At 37.6% G+C, this 26910-nt stretch overlaps 1 protein-coding gene across 4 annotated transcripts in view; it reads left to right on the top strand.

The window, feature by feature from the left end:
* The window catches only part of AFTPH (aftiphilin), a 48416-nt gene extending 23122 nt beyond the window's left edge, over positions 1-25294 (top strand). Inside the window, exons 3-10 of one of the 4 annotated variants that reach the window (XM_052784198.1) lie at positions 1552-1703; positions 2240-2366; positions 2688-2744; positions 5629-5751; positions 12119-12179; positions 13822-13905; positions 17853-17976; positions 24078-25294. In XM_052784198.1, coding sequence (XP_052640158.1) covers positions 1552-1703; positions 2240-2366; positions 2688-2744; positions 5629-5751; positions 12119-12179; positions 13822-13905; positions 17853-17976; positions 24078-24222 — 873 coding nt within the window. In that variant the 3' untranslated portion in view covers positions 24223-25294. Of the gene's footprint in view, positions 1-1551; positions 1704-2239; positions 2367-2687; positions 2745-5628; positions 5752-12118; positions 12180-13733; positions 13906-17852; positions 17977-24077 lie in introns of those variants that run through there. The other 3 variants (XM_052784199.1, XR_008234747.1, XM_052784200.1) reach the window with 3 other exon arrangements.
* The last annotated feature ends 1616 nt before the right edge of the window (positions 25295-26910 follow it).

Genomic DNA, 26910 nt, shown 5'->3' with positions numbered 1-26910 from the left:
TTCGTGAGGGTTTTTTTGTTTTAATATTAAATCCAGCTGCCAAGGCCCAAGTGGCAAGAATTGGAACATTCTTCACTGCATGCTATGGAATTAAAATGCCTGGAAACCATTAGTACCAACATGTGCTCTTTATATTGCTGGGACCTCATCCTACCCAACAGCAGTGATGGTGGCACTGGTGGAGAGAAAAGCAGGAGACATTTGCTGCGCTATGAAACTTAAGAATCCTGTTGGCCTTCCTAAGATGCTGAAGTTTCCTTTCTCCCAAGGGAGACTGAAGTAATAGTGACATCAAGACATGGTTGCAACTCTGTGACAAGCAGGAAATCCTGCCTAGTCTCTCAAAACTGTGGGATATAGATCTGTAGCCCTCCTGCAAAACTTCTGACTATTTATATTTACATACTCTTGGTGTGAGTTTATAATGTCAGGCAGCAGAAAGAAGGTCAGAAAAGAGTAATGTAGATAAAGTTGTAGTAATGCAAACCATGGTGCTATCTAGCTGGCACCTTATTCGGCTAAAATAAAACTTAGTGGGGATTTTTTGGTTTTTTTTTTAAGTTATTTGGTTAGGATAGCAACATTCCCCAGGTTGGCTTTTAACCCTCACAGGATCACAGCATTCAGCATCAACTATCTGAATCATGAATGGGAGGAAAGGGAAATTGCTTAAAAGTAAGTAATTTTTCTATTTAAATTAAACAACCTCTAATGTGTAAAAACACACAAATAGGTTTGGGGACAAGAAATTAAGGCATTAAGTAATTCTTCTTTTTCTTTGTTAGCTTTTTGGTCTGGAGAAGTACCAAACAAATCTTACAAATACTTTTTGACAAACGATAGGTTTAAATGCCTTAGTCTTGGCTCTTCTGCATTATACCTATCACGTGAACCATAGCAAATGAAGCTGGGGATTATAGTTTTTCTACATCTGAGTCACTGATACTAACAATTTTTTAGGAAGTGTGTAGTCTTTGGACTATAAATAGTTTTTCCTTACCATTTTTGAAGTTGTTACCACACCACGAGCATATTGCACATCAGGCTAAGTTTTGTGAGACCTTTAACTGCATACATCTTACAAGAAGTGAAGCTGTCTTCTGAATCAAAGTTAAGTCTCAAGTTTGGATTGAAGTGCATCGTCATTAAGTGAAATGATATTTATTAATACCAAGCTAGCTGAGAAAAATGTGTGAAGCCCTTAGCATGTGTAAATTTGGAGACTTTAACACATCTTAAGTAAATGTAGCATAATACTTGTTGCACATATTTTCTGCTAATTTATAACAGAGTGACTCTGGTAAGAACTGTTGTGGACTCTTCTCTAAGAACTCGCTTTGCAGAGGGCAAGATCCTTACTGTTTCTCAGTAGCTAGCAGCCTGTATTTGGTACTTAAAAAGTCTTGTGATACTCTGACACTTAAATATTTTGTTGTAAGTGAAACTTTGTATTTGCTACATACTGTCTTCCATCTTATTTTTGTAATTTTGGACTCCTTTTCTTTAAAACAGTTAACAAAATTTGACATAAATATTTTCGTTTTTATATAGACAACATTGCTAAGTCGTCTGGAACGAATATTTGAAGTCTGTTTTCCTTCCATACCTGTTCTTGAAATTGAAGAAGAAATAAGTTCCTTGAATCATTTGTTGGAAGCAGGTGAAAAGCAGATGACAACTGAGGAGACCTTAGCAAATACTGGGTAAGAAGCCACAGTGCAACAAACTTAAAATGAAGTAGAAACGTGTGTTCTTTGGGAACTTAAAACATATAGCAGTAATTTAAAATGAGTTGTTTGCTTCAAGCGTTTTGAAGGAACTATCAAGTAAAAATTAGCTATCTAGCAGAATGTTTTGTTTCAGTGACTACGTACACCAGGAGTATTTCACATAGCATATCAACATAGTCAGCAGCATATCATCTTTTAAGTAATGTCTCTGAGTTAATCAGAATATGTCTTATTAGTTACACTTGATATAAATGGCTATATTTATTCATGTGATGACGAAGTCTAAGTAGGCCTTGTCCTGTCTGCTGTAGACATCATTTTCCAATAAGAAGTCTGAACTATAATTGTTCTGAGAACACTGTGCAGTTTTAGTTCCCCTAGGTGTTGTGCTTGGGCATAAGTTTAATTGGAATGTATAATAAGTCACTTGCGTTAAAAACTAGAATAAATATTCAAGGCTGCTAAGCTGTTACTCCTGTTGATAACTTGATTTATGATGGGTTGTACAGGGAACTGATGGATGTGTGGACAGAGCTGCAGGATATCCATGATGCGTATGGACTGAGATACCAGTGGGGTGGCTCCCACAGCAACAAAAAGCTTTTGTGCTCCTTGGGAATCGACACAAGAAATATTGTGAGTCTGTCAGTAAAAAGTGCTTTCTAAATAATGGAGCTGCTTTAAATGTACAACCAGGTGAAAGTCCTTTTGTGTGAATGCTTGTTTCTTAATTGCATAGCTGCACTGAACATGGATTTTCACGACAGACCATCTGACAAATTAACTTTTTGTAAGCCCTATTAATATTAAAAGTTGCATTAGTTTTTAACCATTGTGTTATATTTAACATAGTATTTATTCTCTGATATTAATCTTACACAAGTTATATAACATTGAAAAAATATCATCACTGACACAGAAACTATTAAGTAAATTTTTTTGTTGTTTTTTTATCAGCTCTTTACAGGCAACAAGAAACAGCCTGTTATAGTACCTATGTATGCAGCAGGACTGGTAAGCTTTTTTTGGTGTTATTTTTTGTTATAGTTCCAACAACGTTATATAATTAAATATATTAAATGATATTAAGCACCAAGTGTGCTGCAAGATACTTTTGCAAGTACGTTTATGGCTTAGGCATCAGTAGAAATGCTAGAAAAGAATCATCAAATACACAATTTTCATTACGTGTGCAAGCAGATACTTTATTTTAAATGAAAAAAGTATTGATTTACTCATTTCATAAAGCAAGATGTTTATCTAATATGGTGGACTAGCTAGTCTAAGCTGAGTTTGAGGCATTTTTGAAAAAAAAGTTGATTGAAGTAATGTATCAATGTGTATGCATCAATGAAAAGTTATTCTTGTTGAATTTTAACTATTAAATATAAAGTATAGATGTAAAAATGTCAACTAAAACACGAGAAACTAGATTGTTAAATAGGTGTCAGAAATGACAAAGGAACATCGAAATGTACTCTGCTCTCGTGAGACCCCACCTTGGGTACTGCGTTCAGCTCTGGGGCCCCCCAACATAAGAAGAGCACAGACCTGTTGGATCGGGTCCAGAGGAGGGCCACAAAGATGATTGGGAGGCTGGAGCACCTCTCCTAGGAAGACAGGCTGAGAGAGTTGGGGCTGTTCGGCCTGGAGAAGAGGAGGCTCCGGGGGGACCTTATAGTGGCCTTCTAGTACCTAAAGGGGGCCTACGGGAAAGATGGGGGGGACACTTTAACAGGGCGTGTAGTGATAGGATGAGGGGTAACGGTTTTAAACTGAAAGAGGGTAGATTTAGATTAGATATTGGGGAAACATTCTTTATTGTGAGGGTGGTGAGACACTGGAACATGTTGCCCAGAGAGGTTGTGGATGCCCCATCCCTGGAGGTGTTCAAGGCCAGGTTGGATGGGGCTTTGAGCAACCTGGTCTAGTGGAAGGTGTCCCTGCCCATGGCAGGGGGGTTAGAACTAGATGATCTTTAAGGTCCCTTCCAACCCAAACCACTCTTATGATTCTATGAAATTAATCAAAACATCAGTTTGCATCAGCACTTGTGGGAAGCCTGGCAGTAAGACCAGATGCTTCAAAGGAAGGTTAAGAACTGCTAGGTAGTTACAGTATTCCATGAAATGTGTGTAGGAAGTTTTCTCGGCTCTCTCGAGCATTTGTCTTTGTGCAACTCTTTCTCTGACAGACTTGATTGCATCTCAATATCTGTAGGTCAAGAGAGATGCATGGTAATGCTTTGCAGCGTTATTGGCATAATAATAAAGGACCGACATATATATATATATATATTAGGCTATTTATGCATACAAAAGCATTGTATAGACAGTATTATTGTCTTGCTCCAACTGCTAGATAAAAATAACAAGCATAATTTAGATTTCTGGAGATTGAAGGAAAATCAAGTAACCTAGTACAGCAAGATCAACTGTTTTCACTTAAGCCAGTATTCTGTAATTCCTGTTTTCAGACAGGATTTCAGGCATTTCAGACTCTGTGTAATGTCTGTAGTAGTAAAAACATTCGGAAGATAAGATTTGCCATTTTTGCTAGTCTGAGCAGAATAAATATGTTCTTTTTTCTGGAAACCTAAATGAGTATATATGCATACAAACACACATATGCTTCTATATGGTCATTCACAAATTGAATATAAAAGGATTACAGTTTTCTTTGGTATATATTAAGCCCATTTAATCTGTAGGTTAATTTTGTAGAGTGACTTCTACAGTCACTTTCCAGAGCTGCTGTTTTCTGATGCATCAAGGTCAGCTCATGCACTTCTCTGGATGTAAGCATGGTATTCTGATACAGAGAGAAAACATCTCATAGTAATTGCTGTTTTCTTCCTGTAACATACTTGTGAGCAAGACTACGTTTGTATGCAACACTTGCAGTTATTTTTTGCAACAGATTGTTGTTGCTGATTAATTATCTTCTAAATTTTTTACATACTTGTGCACACAATAAGCTGGATAGAGATGATGGTAGGAGTGTTTTCTGTTGTCACACTGCTTTCTGATGTCACACTGCTTCATGTGTTTCTCTGCTGTCCAAAAGAATTGATTTCACTGTGGTTAAATTCTAAGCTCCCCTAACATGGTGTAGAAACATTTGTGGGACAGCTGATCTTGGTGGCTGACTTCCTGAAATTGTTTTAAAATACGCTAGTTGCAAATCCAGTGGCTTTATTTGGGGGTTTCTTTTCTCATACCTCATTGTTCTGAGGTCGTCTGCATGTTTCAGTGCAAACTTTGCTCTTTCTTTAGATCTCTTTCTCACCCTCAATTTTATTTAGGAACACTAGATGTTTCAGATGTTTTTCATAGTACAGTCTATCTTTGAACAGTTTCTTTAAAATTAAAAATGTGGTTTTAATTATTTTCTTAATGCTTTTTAATGCATCTATTTCCATGTCAATAATTATTGTTCTTGATATCATTCTGCAAACTAATAATTTGACTTGATTCTTCTGAATTACTTAATTGTTGAAATGGAATGAATGCACTTGTACCTTTCTGATGGGCCGTTTGATATTTCTGGAATAGTCTACACACAATTGGGAGGAGAAGTTGTCACCTTATCAAGTAGATGTTTTCTCCAGCTTAAATTACATTATTGAAAGTTGAAAGCAAGCTCCAGCTAAGCCCTTGCTTTTCTGTTATTGGCTCTAAAATGTTTCTTAGGCCTAAGGAACCAGGATGATTCTCTCCCCTGCCCCGTCTCCTGCCCCTGTCACTGAAAGTGTCCCAGAGGTGTATGGTTACCCCCAAGTCCCTAGTTGAGGGTAGTACTACTTAGTAGTGTGTTTTCTAATTTTTTGCATCTGCAGTTCTTGGAATATATATATATGTGTGTGTGTGATTTTTAATTTATTTCTTTACTTATTTAGGGTATGTTAGAGCCTACCAAGGAACCTTTGAAACCAATATCTGCAGCAGAAAAAATAGCTTCAATAGGACAGACACCTCCTGTATCACCAGAGATGAACACATGTACATCTGATCAGTTCCAGGTAAAAAACAGAGGAAGGAAGAGGAGGAGAGGAAAAGAAAGAATGAGGGAAACAATGGGATGCCTTGCCTCTTCCTTCATATTTAAAATATGTAGATGGTGTGTTCAAAGAGATCTGTATATCAAGGGCAGGTGTTCCTTGTGTCAGATTGAAGTCCTGCCCTTGGATCTACTTTTCATGTGTGACTGGAAGGGAGTCCCTATGATAAGACTGTAGCAGTTGGTGGCCAGCATTTAAGAGTCCTGATGATATTTGCTGTTCTACAGCAGTTTGCTTTAAAAGGCAGTGGACAGTTAATTCCACAAATTTTAGATGTAACTTAACAGTTGTCCTTCCTCTGGCTAACATTTTTCATCTTTGCTTTTTCTGAAGCTTATTGTAGGAGTCTTGATACAAAATGAGTTCAGAGGAGTTTAGGAGTGATCCTTTGAGTTCCATGAATTCTGTTTTGTTGTTGTTTTGATATTACAATATTAGAAAACCCCTTTACTGCCATGCGTGTTGCAATGTGTGTCACTGGCAACTAGCTAATGGGATATGCAGAGACATCTCATTTTCAGCATCACTACAGTGGTACTTGACCCATATTCAGAGAATCAGCTGTGTCTCTCCTTAGTGCAGGTCTTGTTTAATCTGCCCAGCATCTTTAGTTACCTGCTATGCTTGTGACTTCTGATTGAAGGCATTCCAAAATGAATTATCCTTGTGCTACACCTGACCTTAATACTATGTACTTCTGATTATAGTGATTTCCTTGTGCTTTTTGCTCTGCCATAGTGCAGAGCTCTAAATGAAATTTTTTTTCATTGTGGAATAGCAGTATGTCAGTGGGCTTAGAACTGAGGCTATTTTCTATAGTAGTATATATGTTTGGTGACACTTCCTATGCTGCTTCTCACAAATACTATAGTGGAACTAAACAGCTGAACTGGGTATTAGAAAAGGTAACAATAATGGTTATTGCAGCCAGTCTGAGCTGAAGAAATCACTGGTGTGATTTATATATATGAGCAAAGTAGGAAAATTTCACTGGCTTTCTGCAGCATTCAAAGTTCCGTTTTTTACAGAGGGGAAAACGTAGATTAAACCATACACTAAACATAGTGTAGAGAGCTGCAAGAGCCTGAAGTAGCAGCATCTCTGACCTGCCATTTTCTCAGTTGCTTGGCAGTCATAGTGCTGAGTGCTGAAAATGAGAACCTCTACTTACCAAAGTCTCTTTTTTTTATCTCTTAATTATGAATTTGTATTTTTGGGTACTCCTGCAGCAGAATTTCCCATTACTTGTCAGTTTGATAATCCTGTCCCACAGCTTGTTCTGACAAGGCCATCTCAGTTCAATAGTTGCGGTCCATGAATACTTACGAGAAGCTTCTATGCTATCTGTCTGCACTGCTGGCCTTAGGTTATTTTTTTCCAAAAAGACAAACACTAAAATAAGCTTTTGGGGAATAGATGAGTTAGAGCTCTAACCATTAAGAATGCTAAGAGGCCACAGTTAAGTGACATTCAGAAAGTTTCAGGGCATGAACAATCAATTCTCCACCTCAGAGACCATGTTTCATTCTTGGCCTTGTCTTCTGTTAATGTTTGGTGGCTTCTGTTTGCTTTTGGGAAAATCCAGTTTCATTTCACTTGTGCAGGCTGCCTCTTAGGAATATTCCAGATTGTAGTAGTATTAAGATGATGTGCCCAAACTTTGGTAAACATTTCATTAGGAACTGTGCTATAAACATTGGTAAATATGCAGTGGAAATATAGGCAATTTTAGTGGATCCTGAGACTTCTTATTCTAAACACAGGTAATTTAGGTGTGACAATTTAGGTATTTTTAAGCTTACCCAGTTAATGTGTAAATACTTAGTTAAAACTTCTAATTTCCTCCATTTTCAGATAGTGATGATGATGGGTCATTCTTATATTCAGAAACTTTGGAATATTGGCTTTCTTACTGGAAGGAGAGGCTCTGGTTAATAGATTCCTATGCTTTGCTTAAGGAAAAGAGAAGAGTTCTCCTTTGTTCAAAGACTGGCATTTATGGGACTTGTATACAGATCAGTGTCTGTGCATGTATGTGCGTGACTTCCTGCTGAGGGAGTACAACTGCTGATGCAAAAGTAGGAGTGGAAGGAACATTTGTAGAAACACAGAAATGCCTCCTAAGTTTTTTGGTTGTAGGTGAACAGAGGAAAGCATGCAGAGATTTAAAATAGAGACCATTAGGAATCAAAAGAATGAAGAAAAAAAGCAGCAAATAAGCTGCAACAATTTTTCTTAGTTATTATATCAACTCTGTATGTTTTGGCCTCCTTCCCTGCAGAGGGTCTCACTGGGTTGGTTAGGCTGTGGAAATACAGTGGACAATTTTCCATCTGAGCCATTTAAGCTGTAAGGACAAGGTTTTTGAAATTATGGTATCTCCTCTCAAGCAAGTTAAGTTACTGACTGATCTATCACATTAGTTTGTCATATAAAGATGACTTTTGTAGACTCGTTCTGTTTTATATTTGAAGGTAGCGTCTAAATTCTTCTTTGATCTGTTGTTTATCTTGACAGTTGGGGGGTTTATTTCTCTGTTTCTCTGTGCTCATAACTGTAAGACAGTAAACAGAATATGAAATAATCCCCTGATTACTGTTGCCTTTATCTAAGCACGGTGTCTCAAAGATTTCTCAGGTCTGAAGTAAAAGGCTCTATCAAGGCACATCAGGTGTAAGAAAGAGTGGCTGCTCAAATAGGCAACCTTGATTGTGAAACCTGAGACAGGTACCCTTCTTTCCTTACAGCATCTGCTATAGTGGGCTTCTACACCATAGCCAAGTCTTCAGGCAATGCAATTAAAATATATTCCAGTGCTTGTTTAAAAAGGTTGCTGTCTGGACTTAATGTTGACTGCTTTCTCTTGGTTTGATATTGTTCTCTGGTTAATGTTGTTTTAAAGTTTATTTACCTGCTTCTCTTTGGCTTTCTTGAAAAAAGTTATCTAGCTATTTCTGCTCTTTCACTATTGCTTCAAAGCATCCTCTCCTCTCTATTTGAGACTACGTTTCTTTGGTAGAGTCCAGTGATAGCTTTGTCCCAGCATACAGGATAACTTTGGGGTTTCTTACCTGCCTAGTTTTGCTTAAGTTTTATATTGGAATAGAAGTCCACAGTGACCCAGACCTTTCTAGAAGAAAATTACCAGCAGTTCTTTTCTGCGGGTGCCTATTACAGCACATCTGCATGCATGTAAACCACTGAATTAGAGATCAGGTTATAACGGAAATATTTATCTTATACTTGCTGGCTATTAGGGACTGAACCTTAATTAAACCCCATGGGGCGACAGTCTTTAAAAACACTTTTAATTACATAAGGGACCATCAGGACTTCTAACAATGACAGATGTAAACTACCATATTATTGGCCACCAGCCAAAGGCTCCATCATGGAACTGCTCTCCAGTTATACATATGAGAAAGATCCAAGAATATACGTAGCTTTGTCGACAGAGTAAGAGAGAAAGATTTGCGGGTAAGAGATACTACAGAACTTGCTATTCTATCAGATGTGGCAGTCGCTTAAAGGTGGTGTCTGAGAAGAATAATTTTCAGAACTGTTGTAGTTTTGCCAATGAATACACACAATGAAATGTATGGATTACTTCCTTGTAAACCTTTTTCTGAAATGTTTATGATGCTCATTTGTGGGATCTATCTAAATATTGATATATTTGTATTAGAAGCCCTTCTATTTTCTTCCCCCAGCTTTAAGACAGCATGATACTTCCTTTTTTTTTTTCCTTTGTTTAATTTTCCTTGGGTAATAATTGGCGCAGACACAAACATTTACATTTTACTCTTGGATTATAAAAGCTCTTACATAATACCATTCTAAAATTACTGTGTGAAAACATCTCTCACTTTTGTCAAGTGAAATACGATGCAGTAGAACCAGCAAGTATATTAGTTTCCTCTTTCTCACTTCCTTAACATTCAGAGTAGTATTCTGACAGCTGAGTATACTTTTTCATTTCTGTACTGTGTCCTCTAATTTAAGATGGAGGAAGAAGTGAGAGCAGTTTGCCCCAATTTTCAATATTCTTCCAGACTGGGTGCTTTTCCTTAAAGCATGTTATTAAAATAATGGTTGTAAATGCAGTAGTCTAGCAACCTTGCAATCGCCAAAAGACAAAACATTATATTCCCATTTGCAGGGCATGTTCCTGTTGTCTGAGATTTCAATGCTGTGTTCAGGTGTCCCAGTATAGTTAGTTTTCTAAGGGCCAAGGTCACTAGAAACAAAAAACTTTTCCTTTCTGTTTAATTGGCTTTTGCCTCTGTCCTCTCCTTTGTTTGCTGTTGTACAGACCAGGGCTTGCCAGTGTCCTGTATAGATGGGATCTGCTTTACTTGCCACCCCCTTCTTTTGCAAGTGGTTGAAGTCAGCAGAAATGGCCTCATCCTGCAGAGCAGACTAGTATACTTAGTATACTCTTACTGATTTGGAGTCAGATTTTTTTTTTCCCCATTTTAGGAAGAATTCATCACATCCTTTCTCCTTTCCTTGGCAAATTTGAGAATCAAGTCATGATTAAAGGGAAAAGCTTAGCAAGCAATACCTTTTCAATGCAATTCTGTCACACTCAGTCCTGACTTGGTCTTTTGACACAAAATGTAGTGGGTGTTTTCCTTAGTAAGTGAGAGTTGGTAGGAAGCTACTTTGTTTCAATTTGAGTGCATTTTCCTCAGAGCAGGAAGCTATTAAATTGTTATACTCACCTTTTTTTTTTTTTTTTTTCAAACCCCTTTTAATATACTTTAGATGTGACAAACTTTAAACAGGCTACTGATGATACTGATGATAGTGATCATTATTTCATCAGGTGTTAGCTTCCATACTGCTAACACTGTTTCCATGCAAATAATTTCAATGCCAGTAATTTCATTACCAAAGCAAAGTAAAAAGCGTAGCATCAGCTCCTTAAGCTCTGTGGAGTGAGTACTGTTCTAGTTGTGTTCAGTACTGGAAATATTTCCAAGTTATTAAGTAGGAAGGATTTTTCTAGGCAAGGCATTTACTATAAGTAAATACAGAAATCTCCAGCTCCCTTCATTTTTCTTCCTGTAAACACCTATCAACTAGCAAAAGCCTCTTACAGTTAGCTTAATCGTACAAAGCTAGCTCAGGTTGCTGCAGTCTTGATTTGTGAATCTGCATATTTTTTCTGTGTTGGATAGTTGAAAGTTTTAAAAGTTTAAAAAAAAAAAAAAAAAAGAAAAAAAAACCAAACCAAAAAAAAAACCAGCGCCTGACTTTCTACAAAAGCAGAGAGAAGGTATGTCTCAGCCACTGGAAGCTTGACAACTAGTGATGCATTTTGAATAATGCTGCAGAGAACTTCCATTGCTTTTCTTCCATAAGTGTGATTGTTCTATTAGAAGTTGAGGGCACATCCATTCCCAGTACTTCTTGACAGTTGACCTCACTGAGGAGAGAGCAGAAAGTAATGCACAGAAGTAGAAAGATCAACTAATTTCAGACATTTCTGATACTGTCCCAGCAGTTTGTGTCCTGAGAATACAGGAGGACAGCACTTGCAAGTTACACTGCACCCGAACACACTTTCCCTGTAAAGCATGGTCCCTGCTGCTTGCTTGATTTACCTGTGTGTGTGCTAAAAGACTTAACAAGAGGAAATGAAAAGGCAGGAATGAGCTCCCAGAAGGAGTCAACATTTCCATGCTCCTCTTGTTTAAGCATTGTTACCAATGCTTTGTTTATATATTGAATGAGTTAATTGTTAAAGGATAATAAGTCACAGAATTATTTTTTTAAAGCGGGTGGAATGAAGAGGGTGTTGATAGTTTGTCCCTCACATGGTGGGATTGTCTCTCAAAAGCAAAACAAACCAAAAGAATCATGGGTTGTTTGATGGTAAATAACTGATTTTATATATTATCAGGACAAAGAATGGAGACAGCTTTCACTAATAACCCTATTCTGAACTTGTCCTATAATTGTGTATACATAACTTTTTATGCAAAATGCCTCATTGTCCATGAAAGTAATAGTAGTTTAACTTTCAACTATGCCTTAAGGTGTTTTATCCAATTCATATGTTTTATTTAATTTGCAAATGCTGTTTGAGTTAGAAGTTACCTAATCTGTACTGTTCAGAATTTAATGAGACTTCCTGTGGTAGAACAAATCTATTTTGAATCTTTAGTGCATATTATGAAAATACATGCCTCCCAAAGTTGGGGCTTGCTCATTTAGTTTTCTTTTTAGTATTTAGACGCTAAAGAATCTGTTGTTTGAACTGCTTTGCATTGTTGTAACCTGAACTGACTATAAAATCTGATTTCTGACTTTTCAACTCTAGGAATCTCTACCACCTGTCCAGTTTGACTGGAGTAGCAGTGGCCTTACTAACCCTTTAGATGGTACGTCTCTCCGTAGAGCCTCTAGCACCAGAGCTAGAGATAAGAAAGCTACAAAGTTCAGACAAACATCTATCTGCTGATTATTTTTTAAATATATACACACACACACACATATATATAAATATATATATAATATTTATTTCTTACTCCTAACTTTGGAAATTCAGGCTTTCTTTCTCATTAACTGTGCCCCTACGTGAAGTATTATGTAGTCTGAAAAACACTAAGTATTAGATTCCTGTCATATGCTAGTGACACAGTGGCAATATTAACACTTCATTATGTATAACTGCAGATTATAATGAAACTGAACACATGAGCATTTTAGATTGATGAGTTTTACTTCTGAAGAGTATTTTTCACCAATGAACTATCTCTTTAGACATCCTTTGAATGACAAACTTGTGTATAGTGGCTACTTCAAAGCACAATATTTTAACCACAAACTATTTGCAAAAGATACACTTCTTGAGCTGAAAGTTTTCAGATTTACAGATAATTTTATATTTCAAAAATGTAACTTCACCTGTTATCACTTTTGCTTACACTCAAGAGCTAATTGTAGCTAATATATTAAAGAGGTAGCTACGAACTTATTTGTATCTGTAAATGTATATAGTTATCACATAGAAGACCCTTCACCTATGTCTATTTTAATAGCGAAGTGAGTTGTGCCACCGCCTCCACTTTCAGAAATGTAAGTGCATGCAAAGGAAATAAAACAAGTTTTGGAAACTTGTTTGATTGACAGACTAGAAACCTGTAAAGAAGCTGATACGTTTATGAGAAGCCTGCTAACAGCAGTTAATTCATGACACCTAAGTTGTTCAAAAGCAGGCTAAAATAAACTGCATCTCTTACTGCACTGGTGTTGCCTCACGCTGTTGTTTCAGAACATGTGGGATGTAAGAGTTTGGATAGCAATATTATGGTGCTGAAGGAAAGCCTGGATGGACCCTTTTGCTGTTGTCTGGTGTCTTATTACTTCAGTCAATCATCATGCTTTCTTTTTAACAAACAACTTCCTTAAAATGTATCTTGGTTTGATTTCTGGTTTAGTACTAAAGGGGAACAGTATAACTTACCAGTGAGGAACTGGATATAAGAGTGGCATTTGTTACCCTGTGTTCACACTGCTTTAAGATAATGATAATTAATAGCTTAAAGCTGCTAAATAAAACTTTAAAGATTTTTTTTTTGGTTCTTTGCTATTTGGGGATCTGTTAAGTCTTCCTGATAAAAGAATGGCTTTCAATTTCAGTGAGGGGAGAAAAAGCCTGCTATATTCTGTCAATTGACCTATATATTGTTTCCCTTTAACTGATCACATCTTTCTCTCTGGGTCGTGCTGGTTCTCTTTCATTTTTAGATTGAAATAAATATTTCTATTTTAAAGTTACTAGTGTTGATTTCCTTGCTGCATTGTACATGAGGAAATGTGCACTCAATTAAGTTGTTAACATTTTAGAAGGTACAAACTAATACTGTAAGCATTGTTTTCATGTCAATTTTTAAATTGCGTACTGAGTACTAATTATAACTTGCATGTTCAAGTGTGTGTCTTACCCCTTTTTACACATAAACCCCTCCCTTGGCTTACCTTCTATATGGCTGCCTACCAACACGGTCACTGAATTTCAAGCTAGTGGAGGTTCCACTCTTCTGAACCTTGATTTCTTTGGGCCCGTGGATGACAGTAGCTCTAGCAGCACCACCACAATCCCAGGTCAGCAGAGTGTTAAAACCACGACTGTAATATTATAACGACTTACTAAAAGCATGAGCACATCACTCGACTTTCCTATAAACAAGGAGAAATTTTACATTGCATTTCTCTAAAATGTCTTTCTACTGCATTTTTCCTTTTAATCTGTGTTCTGTTTTCTGATGTTTTGTATCAAGTGCGAAGTATTTAAAAGGTACTGTCAGCTCTGTATTTGTCACATGCTGAAGGAGTGAATGGCTCTTACGCTCTTGCAAATAAGATGTTAAAACACTTGTTTCAAATGAGAAATTTGCAAAATTAACTTTTCTAAACACTTAAGAAAAATTGAAAATGCTGTAGATGTGATGATTCCCAAAAAGTGAGGTGTGTCTTCTGAGTGCCTCCAAATTATAGGATTGTGATGTTATTTGAAAGTTATGTGTGAATATAAAGTTACGGGACTTAACATATCACATCCCTGCTGGGATTTGTGGCTACCAGCAGTTTGTAAATTTTCTCTTTGTGTGAGCTACTAGTATTAATGATAAAGTGAAAAAAGTGTTTTAACAACATTCATAATAGAAAAAAAGGATAGTTGCATGTTTGTGGGACATAAGAAGTTCATGAACATTAATTATAAAACCAAAGCACTTTATCTGCAACTTACTCCCCTAAAAAGGAGATGAAAACACCACTCTCTCTATTGAAAAATATATGAAAGCAATTGAATTCATTTATCACGTGGTTTTGACATGCTTTGAGTATTTTGCGCGAACTTGTGAAAACCTACACTTTGAATAAATTTCTGCAGGAATTTAAGGGAACATTTTGGGGTTTTATCCCAGTGCATAGGTTAAGTAGATAAGGCAAATACTCTTTCAATACAATGCCTGAAGCCATGATAATCACTTTCTTCATAGGAATGGATTTTTTCCTCTTGGTGATTTTAATTTAAAAAAATTGATTTTTAAGAGGTTTGGGGTTTTCCCACATTTTAAGTAAGTGTTTGTAATTATTATTGTGGTTTTTGTTTTCAAAAACCTGCTTTTTTAGTTTTGAAATCTGATCATTGAAGGCAATTTTGTGGCATCACATTTCAAATGTCTTTTTATTCCACCCTTGAGAGATGTCATTATCAGATGAAAGATGGCAGGTTTGTCATGGAAATGATAGGTAGCAAATTCAAGATGCTTGAGTCTTACAGATTCTTTTGTAAGTGCGTGCAAGTCTATAGACATAAGTCGACAGTACCCAGTACATGTACTGCTCGTGCAGTTGGGTACCTTCTTGTGTCCTGATGGTGTGCACACTTAAAGTGATTACTGGAGGGATACTCTGTTAGCCTCTTATTGCATTATTTTTTTTTATGTTGCTGTTGTTGTTTCATCAAGTTACAGGTATTATCATCTTCCCTGGTATGCACTATAGTGCCTATTTTGGTCTTTTTGTTTTGTTTTGGCTCTTGTTTCCTCCTCACTTGTTTCTGGGAAAGTCATTTGTTTCTTGGCTTGCAGCTCGTGTGTTTGTGTGTGTGTTTAGGAGCTTTGTGTGCGGTTTGGTTGGCTAACTTTCCTTCAATATCTCATTAAGGTTTTGCAGTGCTTTCCTTAAATATTCTCTAATCATTTGAATAAAATGGAAAATATGCAACTCTTTAAAATAATAAAATAATTGAAAGATAAATTATTAGATCTTTCGGCTTAAAGGAGATACTTTTATCAGTAGAAGTTTGTTCTTTCTCTGAAGACCTTAGTTTTACTTACTATAGATCTACACTATATTCTTCTCAGTCTTTCATCAGTAGCCAAAATAACTTTTTAATACAAATTTGCGTTCTACATTGTGAACAGGGAGTTACTCATTTCTAGTATGTTCCCACAGATTTAGTGTGTTGTTTTAGTTTTCATGTTAATAGTTTAACATAAGTGTAGCTGAGCAAGAGGTGCCAAAAGAACAGTAAATTGAGCAGTGACATCACACTACAATGAAAATTAATTCAGGACCATAAATGTGAATATCTAAATGATGTAACGTAAGAGGTTGCATTTAACGTGTCTTGCAGAGTTGCATGTCAAAGGACTCCTTATTTCAATTAGTTTTACAATTTGTACCTTAATGGGATTTCGCAGGCTTCTGCAAGTCAAAGTGTATTTCTTCAAGTCTTCTCCCTGATCGAAAGTGGATATTCTATGGAATAGTTGGGCTTTTTCCTATTTCCAAGTTCTGTAAACATCTGACAACACTTAAAGTCTTGGTATACTGGTCTCAGGACAGTACATATTTTAGTGTTTTTCATGAAACTGGATGAAATTAACTTTGAAAATCCAGACTTTAAAAAAATGTATGTTGAAGGACAGCTGATTGATTTCTAATCAACTCATTAAATGGAGCAAATCTTCTCCCTGCCCCCCACCCCCCTGCAGCTTAACCAGATGATTTTCTTAATTTTACTTTTTGATCAGCTTAGTTTCCTAACAATGAAAGAGTACTTGTGCGCAAATGATGAGTGGCCAAGACACTGTTTGGGGAGAGTTCATGCAAAGCAGGCATGAGGTTTATTAACGTCATCCGTTTGTGCACATAGTACTGCAATTACTGGGTGGAAAAGACAGGACAATAGGCATAGGCATTTTTTTTATTTAGTAATCTTTCAGTATTTCAGGAGTACTTCTAATAGTGTCTTGATCCAGGCAAGTAAACAGGGTAAAATAATCAGCACATCAGTTTATAAACACTGTTTTTGTATTAGGTAGCTACATGGGACCATTGTGCCCAAGTATTTGTAGTGTTTGTTCTGCAGTAGTAAGAAATGCTTCTGTGTTGTCCAAACCAGCTGGCACTTAGTGTTACGCTTGTTTAGAACGCAGGTGTCTATAAAACACGATGCTTCTGTTTTTGAATTCTACGCTGTTTTGGAAAATACTTGTAATTGTGGGTGGTACATATGCACACTTCGTTTAAACCCAAGAAGCATAAAATAGCTGAAACTGTAACTAGAGGAATATCACCAATTTAAAATGCTTCTGAGCAACAAAATGTGTTGTAACAGTCTTTCCTCTTGATTTATTTTGATAATTCTAATTACTAGAGACTTTTTTAAAGGAAACGTACTTAATATCTGGAAATTCTAGAGCTACTTCCTACTGAGATGTGCTGCTTGATACTAAACAGGTAGAATTTCACCCATACACATGTTATTTTTTTGGATGCAGGTTTCCATTGTTTGCATTGTTTTCAGGATTACCTTTGCTGATAAAATTTGAAATCCATTCACAACGTATGTGATGTCAAAATTCAGCATCTGACTTAAGATATCCGAAACTAGGAAATCAAGGCTGAAACATCCAGATACTTGATGCTTTGTGAATACCTGAAAAGGGAGCATAACCTAAAAGTTTTGGTAGCGTTACACATATTAGTATGTAACTTTTTTAATGCCATTTCACTTGTATGTATCATAAAAGCTGCTTTTCCTCACTTAAAAAATTTTTAACACAACCTCTTGTGAAAAACAAGATACTAAATGTACTCTAATGCATGCCAGTGTTGTGTGTAATCTCTCGTTAAAGAGTTGGTCCCTGTTAACATGCAGCGTTCTTTTAATACAAACAGTTGAGTTGAAGTAACTGAAACATTCCATTTTAACACAGCTGACTTCTTTACAGGTGTTTCCCTCTAAAAGGTAAATCAAATTTGTTTTGTTTACTCTTGGACTGAGACCTTGTATGCCAGACTTGACCTAAATGTGTGTGTGTTTTGTAGTACAACTATAAAAGCTGTTGAAAAAGAGTGGGGAGAGAGGATGGTGTTTCAGAAACGCAGACATGTTCTGTCGTGTTCTTTTCATGTATCTTGAAATTATAAATGATTCAGATGTTTACAGAAAACAGTCTCTAGCAAGTTGGTGTGTGGCTTATTATGGCTATACTTGCCTCCAACCATCACTGATTATCATTTTATACTATAAGGTGTGGATCCTGAGTTGTATGAATTGACAACCTCAAAACTGGAAACTTCCAATGCAAGCAACAGAGTGACTGATGCATTTGCAAGACTCATGTCCACAGTGGAGAAGGCAAGCACATCCACAAGGTAAATACTCTTTGTTATGCTTTCTTCTTCTTTTTCTAAGGGTAGCATGAAATGTGAGGAGTGAATGTGTGTGCTATTTTAGAAAGGCTTAAATTTAATAATTAAATTTAAATATGAAATTCATAGTACTGTGGTTCGTATTTCAAATTATCATAGAACTCTAAAATAAGATGGGAAACAGTTCATGAGCTGAAAGAAAAGTTCACCAGGTCATAAGTTGAAAAGCTAAAGCCAAACACTGAACTGGAGGAAGAAACTTTCTGAAGAACAGAGCTTGATTCCTAAGATTGGAAGGGTAAACTGAGCCACACAGTTCAGTGACCTAGGACTTTGACAGAAGATTCTCCTCGGTCCTCCATGTAACTTATAGGTACGGAATGTTCCACAAGTAAAATTATTAAACTGACTAATAATTATGACAATATTTGTCCCTTCCCATATATTTCTAGCACCTGTCAAAACTTCAGTGACCAAACATCAGATTCATTTTGCTGTTGCAAGTTAAGGAACGAGCATGTAGTTGGTTTAGGATGTCCTTTCTGCTTCATGGATCTCATGTGAAGTTCTTCTGTACTTCTTTTACAGTTAGAACCTGTATAAAGGCTTTAGGTGTCAAATGTCTTCCTTGAAGTCTGGCCTGTTGAATGGGTACAGAATAGTGTCTCCATTTATAAGCTTGTATTCTCTGGGTTTATTTTTTGAATCTGTATCTAAGCAGTAGGATCATGGACTGTCTTAACATGTAATTAGTGTCTGTGCCCATTAAAAGAATCGCTGAGTGATTCTCCCCAAGTAAAATGTTCCTATTGTTTAGGAGGTGCACACCTCAACATGCAACAAATATTAGCAACTAATAGATAGCAACATATCCTCACTCATAAGTGAGTTTTAGGGTTTATTCAGCACTTTAAAACTAGATGCATTTCCATGCAGCATAGCACTTAAAAAGGAGGTGCGGTTGAAGAGTTGTGGCAAATGTAGTGATTTGTAATGGTGGGAGATAGTTGGCTTTCTTAAAATGACTAAAACTATAATTTTCAAGAGCTCTTTTAAAACATGTTCTTTCATTGAGAAAACTATCTTACTAGTTTTCCCGCAGTGGAAATGTTCAAAGTGAACACTGAATTAAAAAAGATCAACAAGCCGTGAAATTTCAAGGGAGAACCAGTAGAGGGAACTCCACACTTCAATGCTGATTTTTGTGTCTCAGCTTTTGGATTGCCTATTTTTCTACCCATGGAGTGCATATACTCTTTCCGAAGATACACTAGTGCGAAAGTTTGACTCTCACTAATTAGAAAACATAGTTGCAGTTGAAATATTTTTGTAATATATTCTAAGTCTAATTTAAAAGTAACCACAAATTCACAGCAGGACATACAAACTCCAAATGTATCTTTATTAATTATTTTATCTCCACTCATAGATTCGTAACTGCTTGTTTGCTGTAAGATGTCTTAGCTTACTTTTTCTTTACAAAGGAACAGGGAAGTCTACTTTGCTTAAGTTAATGTTGACCTTCATTTTTCTGTATTGTTTTGTTTTGATATGAGGGGTTTGGGGTTTTTTCCAATGCTTCCACGATGCACTTGAAAGCTCATATTTGCACTGTTAAAGCTCTTTATCCAGATATCAGAGTTCTTCCCTGTTCTGGAGAGCATTGCTTATGAGTAGGAAGAGGTTCTAGATCTGTGCTGTAGCAATATATCAGGCTGTAGAGTGAGGCTGGGGATGTTACACTTGGTGGTTAAGTTCAGACACACACAAGGATTTGCTGTTTTAAAGCAGCTGTTTTCAGTGTTCAGTACATTTTATATGTTTTTGTCAACTCCGAATTTTAAAGATTTCAAGTGTTTTATGATTTCATGATCTGCAAAAGAAAAGCAGTCTGGTTTTCTGTTTTCCAAGCTAGAAACCTTCAGAGAAATAAGAATGTCTTATCTCAGCAGTATGCCAATATGTTGCAGTATGTTAGCTTTTTGTAGTAAAATTGTTTTTCTTTTGAAATTTTTTTTATTCTTTTTTAATGAACTGGAAACTTTAAAAGAGGAGTGGCTGGGTACAGCCAGCTCAACAAAGATGACGTTCATGCATCAGCCTGCAAATGTGGACTATTAGCCATTCATGATAACTGATCAGGGGAAGATGTGGCCAGTGGCTTAACATCACTTTGATGGCAACTTCAGTTGTGCTGAGGCTATCCTGTGTCTGTAACTTGTCTGAACTCAGGATCTTTAGGGTGAAGTTTAGAGTGAAAATACCATTGTTCATCTGTAGGAAGCCGTGTGAAGAGTCACCTTTGTCTGAAATAACCCCATCTTGTGCTTGCAAACCCATCTCTTGAAGCTGGAAAGTCAGTTTCTCAGAAGGAAACTGTTAGGAGAGGAGGGGAAACTTCCCCCCCAGCTCGAGCCTGAAACCTTGATGGCAGCAGTAAGTGAAGGACAGGGATCCAGTACAGCATTCCGCAGCAACTCTGCAGCCTTGCCCAGTTCCATAGAATTGGCAGAGATCAAAAGTTTATCTGCTGTCTTTTTGAAGGAAAGCAGAGCACTGATACCTTTCCAGGAAATGCCCCAAACCCTCATTTAAACTGGAAATATTCCTTCGGGGTGGTGTTGGATGGAGCACTCTTGATTAGAGTGATTTTTAAAGTGCATTTTTCTAATCAACTCATTGTTACTATTAGAGCCTGGCCTTGCTGATGCTATCCACAAAATCGTTTGCAAACATGAAAGATGATTGAAGTCCTGAAAGACTTGAATGCTGCAGGAAGGGGTTGGAATGCAAAACAGAACAGTGAGGTGTGAGTGACGCATCGACAAAGCATTCACTATTTCTTGCTAAACTTTCTTCCAACAACTTTCCTGCCCGTCAGTTTGGCTAATTTCTTGCAGCTTAGTGTTAATATGCCTTTGAAAAGGAAACCTTCATGCCAACAGGTAGAGGGACTGGAACAATTGCTTGGGTAAGGGCATCCCTTCTGTCCTCTGTCTTGGGAGGAAATGTAACCTAGTGTAAGAGAAGAGATGGATGGGGACAAAGTGTTCTGTAGAGGGTAGTTTTAAAACCTGAATGAGGCAGAGACCTTGTTTTGAGCCAGAGCTGGGTCCTTTCATGGTTTAGTAATCAAAAGTCCTGGTTCCAAAGCAGACAGTAGTACAGCTGCCGCTGACAATCCGCTCACTTGGCTGTCCATTCTGTAAGCCGTGATATCTTGAAATTAAGAGTGCATGAGCAGGAGAAACTCTGCAGCGCCCCTGCCCAGACCTGGGTTTGGCAAAAGCAGCTCTTGACAATGGGAACATCTTCAGCGAAGTGGTGACTGAAATTAATGCACCTGACATGGTTATTTCTCTTGCCTCTATCAAAAGACACTGCAGTTATCAGGCAGTTTGGTAAGTTTTAAGGGTAAAAACAGTCTGCAGTGATGATGCTACTTTGTCTTTTAAATTTAGAGAGTTAGTGAGTAATTCTTTAGGGTTTCCCTGGTGATATTTGCTACCGAAGGTGTTGACTGTTACCCAGAAAGGTACTTGCAGTGTCAAGTTTTACTGTCTTCCAGAGGAACCTGCCCCTCTCCATTGAGGAATGGAGACTGAAGGCCATCTCATCCCTCTCTGCACTAAGATGATTTAAGAAAAGGTTTTGAGCCTCATTACCAAGTGATTGTATCTGTTGCTATAACTTGGTCATAGTTAGAATCATAGAATGGTTTGGGTTGGAAGGGACCTTAAAAATCATCTAATTCCAACCCCCCTGCCATGGGCAGGGACACCTTCCACTAGACCAGGTTGCTCATTCTGCCATCCAACCTGGCCTCAAACACTTCCAGGGACAGGACATCCACAACCTCTCTGGGCAACCTGTTCCAGTGTCTCACCACCCTCACAGTAAAGAACTTCTTCCTTACATGTATAGAAAGTTAAGTAATGTTTGCTGTGTTAGTGTGTTAGCTTGTCCTTTACAGATACTGTTTACAGAGCACATTAAGTAAATAAATTATTGTAAAGGGTCTCCAGCCAGGAGGGGAGCATTCAGTAATCAGGTGAGATTCACATCAGACTGTGCTCACTTGTGTGCATGTTCTGCAGTGATGTTGCAGAGACCAGCTATTACAGCAAGAGCGATAGCATCGTCCTGTGATAAAGGTCCTGCGTACGACCACCGAATAAACTGCAATGCTGCCTCTGGGACCCAGCAGTGCTGTTTCTTAGCATGCCACAGTTGAGCAGAGGAGGAAGAGGCATATAAATAGCAAGGAGTATGTGAGCTTCATCTCGGTGCCTGATTAACAATTACAGGAACTCCTTTTAATGCAGATCTCTGAGTCAGCCCTCTTCCTTTGGCTTCCTCTGTCAAACACTCCTTTGTTAGCTGTAAGTCCTTGATCACCAGGAGTTTGTACCTTTAAGAGGCTTGTGGTAAGTGATTACTAATAGTGGCACCAGATACCGATAACACAGTGGCGGGCGAGAACCACGTTTCAACAGCTCAGAGATAGTCCTCTGAGTGCAAACAGAGCTGACTGTGAAGTTGTTAGAGAAGGAGGCACATATTGGCTCTCTGCTTCTTCCTTCAGTAAATCCAGCACACAGCTTTGTTTGTCCTCCAGAATTTGGTAATCTGCCTAGTCAGTGGCTCATGAAATTCCACTGCAGCAGAGAAAAGAAAATATTGCTATTCTAGTGAAGGAAAGTCAGATTTAGTATCTAGGCTGCCTCATCTAGAGATCTTTCATCAAGTGGAGATTTCAAGTAGCAAACAAAAGTGATAGTTCAGTGTCAACACAATGATCAGTGATGTCAAGGATGAGTTTGACTCCAGCTTTTTTTTTTCTTCTCCTCCTAGCTAAGAAAGTCTGAGACTGCTGCTGAAGCAAATACGTAGCCCCTTGCTTTCCCCTGATCTCTGATCGGCTCAGGAAACAATCCTGATGGATGCTGACAAAAGAAAATATAAGTACATGCTGCTTTGTGATCAGAGTGGTCATTGCCCTCTCACAGGCTCGGTTTAAAGTTTATAGTTAAGACAAGATATAGAAAGGAAATTTCTGAAGTGTTCTAGGGAACGGCAGTTTATTGGGTTCAAGCCTTTTGTCTCAGCTTTTTGCCTCAAAGATGAGGGAGCTTATTTAGCTAGAATTTCTAATGTCATTACAGGGTGTAGCAGGTGCCTTTTTGGAACTGGAATAATGTTTGATGGAAAACTGAGTATTTCTAGTAATAGGCAGCATTCTTCAAAGATAAGCCAGATGTCTGTAAAGTATGGATGTTTGGGCAGCGGAGGGAGGTATTCTGTAGCAGTCTGAGCCAGGCTTCATTTTACTTAGGAGATCTGAGTTTTTTGCATAATAGAACCAAGCAACATGGGATTCAGACCTCTTTATTCATTTGCACTCAGTAATTCTTGTGAATAATGCAACAGGCAAAGTAAACACCAATGATTCCCAAACTGCTGTATGTATCATTATGGCTATACATACTACTGCACTTCAAAGCAAGTAACTACAAGTTGTGAGCCACCTTTTGCTGCTGATGAGCCCTGGGGGGGGAAGAAGGGTTTGTGGATCACAATGTAGAGCAGTATGATGTATCATCTGAGAACGGTCGTGTTGGAAACGCAGCATAAGTACCTTTTTATTTTAAAAGTATTAAGAGGTAAGTTAGGAACTTCTTAATGTCCTTTCAAGGTTTTTCCACTTCATTTTGAAAGATTATACTGTATTTAGGTAGTTTAGAACTAATGCTCCTATTGTCTTATCCCTAGAATATGGGCATGGTTGTCTCTTCAAGTGAGTCTCTTCACACAGGAACCTGCAAAAAAAAGAAAAATATATAAAATTAGCATCTGAATAGGAAATCTTTTTTTTTTTTTCCTTATTGCAACAATATACAGGAACATTTTGCTGACTTTCTATGTTAACATTTTGTTGGTAGGCAGGTAAGTATTATAACATTAGACTACCTTCAAGTAGCTTACAGAAGTGCCTGTCAATGGGAGACAAACTGACAGAACAATTGCTTCAATCAGTGCTTCTTTCAGTGATCCAAGGGATATCAGGTAGTGGATTAATGCACTTTGTTCTTTCCTTCCAACAGGAAGCCTAAAAAGGAAGAACATCTTAGCGAAGAGGCTGCCAAGGTGATTTCTAGCCTTCCTGACTTAACTTTCATGCATGCCAAGGTGTTGATGTTCCCAGCTACATTAACACCTTCAACAAGCTGCCAAGAAAAGGTAGACTAAAGTGATGTGAATTGGACATTTTCTATTGATTTTTTTTTTCCCTTCCCTCTGTGGGTCATAAAAAGCAATCTTGCTTTAATTAAAAAAAAATCAAGTTCAGATGATTTGTTGGTAAGCAGCACTAGAAAGGTATACATAGTAATGTATATTTATTTACATACTGGAGTCCTAAATTTATATTAGAGAAAAATGTAAATAATTGGGGGTAAATCTTTTTGAAGATCTATGCTTTTTGTTGTGCTGGGGTGTATACATTTATGTCTTTGTGAAATACACTGGTGGTGTCCTTCTTACAAAATTTTAAAAAGTTCAAAAAAAAAAAATCTTAGAAACACATAATGAAAACTTCAATCTTCACAATCTGTGAAGTCCCCCTTAAAGGTTTTCAGATTGCATTGAGCATCTTTTTCTTTCCTGCATATATTAAAATACTTATTGCTGGGAAAAAGACCAAAAGGTTACATTGTCCCTTTGTGGATTTTCAGTTATTGTTGTTTCTTTAAAACCCAATAATTTCTTTTGTGTTTTAACAAGCTTAAGATGTGTTTTTCCTTTTCTTCTCTTCCATCCCCTCCCCCTGTTTGATTGGTTGGCTGATCAGTTTTTATGTTCTTCAACTTCAGTAGTATGGCTCTGTCACTATATAGCTTTTTGAAAGGTATGCTGTCTGTAACTTCTTGTTCCAGTTATGGATCACTGTCTAAACACTTGATTTTTTGGGTCATTAGAAAGTTGTCTGCTTTTAATCAGTTTGATTTGGAAAAGAAGGACCAAAACTATATGAATGTCTTACAATGAAATTTACCTGTTAAAAATTTTTATGTTCTGTTGTACCACTATTCCTGTTTGATTTTGCACAGTGTAAAATGACATAATCATAGATTGCTATGGTTTTAGGCTGTATATACAGTAAAAAACTATGGGTTGTAAATGTTTGGGGAAATTCCTATGGAAAAAAGAGAGCTATGTAGAAGAACCTCTAAAAAGGTCAATGTGCATGCCCAAGGTCTTTTGAGATTTAAGTGTGTAAATTTCCTTTTAGCTTACACAAAATAAAATAATTTAAAAGATACATATGTATATAGTCTGCTATCTTTTTACACAGAATGTATACATTATTCACATTTCTGTTGATGGTAAAATCGATGCACTGCATTAACAGTAGAACCTTCTAATTTGTGTTGCGCAGTCCCGCAAAACTTACCTATCAGGGTCCTGCAGAAGGAGAAGCAGACTTGACTTTAATTGTCCTGTCTCTTTATGTTTATTTCTGTCTCCAACTTGCCTTCTGGCTTGTAGGGCGATGTGGCTCAAGATGTGTCAGTATTTTGGGTTAGAGACTCCTTCAAAGTAATTGGCAATATCCAGCTGTAAGAAACACAAATTACAGTGAAGTGAGAAAGGACAACCGGTTTTGCTTATTTCTTAGCTGGAAATAAAAATGTAAATGTAGCATTCACTTAAGTTTCCTAACATGTTAGCTTGCACTGTAGCTCTTTCAGCAACATCTCTTCAGAGGATATCAGTGTACTGTCTGCAGGTAAGGCATGCTCTGGGTGCTGATATTTCTTGAGGGTGCTTTGCATGGGCGTAGACTCCTCTATGTCTAACCTTTACTATGTGCACAGCTCTTTAAGTGCTCAGTAGTCACTACCAGTTCATCACTTAACATCTAGTTCTGAGAGATCTCCAATGCATCTTCTAACCTTTTCTTTGAATTCTTTATCATCTGACAGCGCTTGGGTCAGAAAAGTTGAAGTTTGAGTTTGATGTCATTAGCTGGTAAGCTGAAATGTCCTTGCAAAAGGAAGCTTTTTCCTTTTTGAAATCTCCTCGAGAGATGAGCGCTGGAGTTCCATCTTTGTGAATGCAGGAGTTTCAGTGAGTGCTGGCTACTCAGAATTGAGAGAGCAGCTCCTACGGTTGTGATAAAGTTAATTTGTAAAGGCTAAACTGGCTCCTTTGCCCTCTAATTAGTATTGCAGCATACAATGCTGTGGTATCAAACTGCACCCTGTTGTAGTTGAAAAGGTTTATGCAAAAGCCGTCTGCTTTACCATATAGCCCCAAAACCACTTCTGTTTGCTGCTTCTGCAGATTTTCATTACAGTACTGACTTCATGCCTGTTACATGTCAAAATTAGCTTTGCTAATCTCACAGGTTTAGCATAGTATTCTTTAGCGCATGCTTATTATATCATTCAGTTCTGGTGTTGGGCTGCTGTAGGTTAAAATCAGTCCTTTTGTTTTCATAACTGTGGCATGTCCCTTGGAGCCAGAGTAGTGGTATAGCTGCAGCAGAGAGCTATAGCTATTGTTTCAAGGAGAATATGTTTAGGAGCTGACTCATGATCCTTGTCTGGCAGCAAGTGGACTGAAGTATTAAGGAGAGGTGGGGGTGGAAGTGCCAGCTGCAAGTTGATCTTTAGTCTCCTCACAATTGCCTCTAGAGGCAGCTGCCCATTTGTCTTCCAGTCTCCAAGTGCAGTTCTGGTGGCCCGCCGTAGATGGGGGAGGGGGAAGAAATGGCAGGGGGGAAAGGAGATTTCTATTGTGACCGATGTACCAATCTGAAACTTTGTGAAACCTGGTACTACCTAGAGTGCGCTTATGGGGTTTTTGTGTTCTTCCTGCCTCCCACCCCACCCACCCCCAAAAAAAAAGAAAAAATTGCATCCCACAGACCTT

This window comes from Harpia harpyja, chromosome 4 (genome assembly GCF_026419915.1).
Source record: "Harpia harpyja isolate bHarHar1 chromosome 4, bHarHar1 primary haplotype, whole genome shotgun sequence".
In the NCBI taxonomy this organism is placed as follows: domain Eukaryota; kingdom Metazoa; phylum Chordata; class Aves; order Accipitriformes; family Accipitridae; genus Harpia; species Harpia harpyja.
Note: the sequence above shows the minus strand (reverse complement) of the source record. Positions and strands in the feature narration are given on the sequence as shown.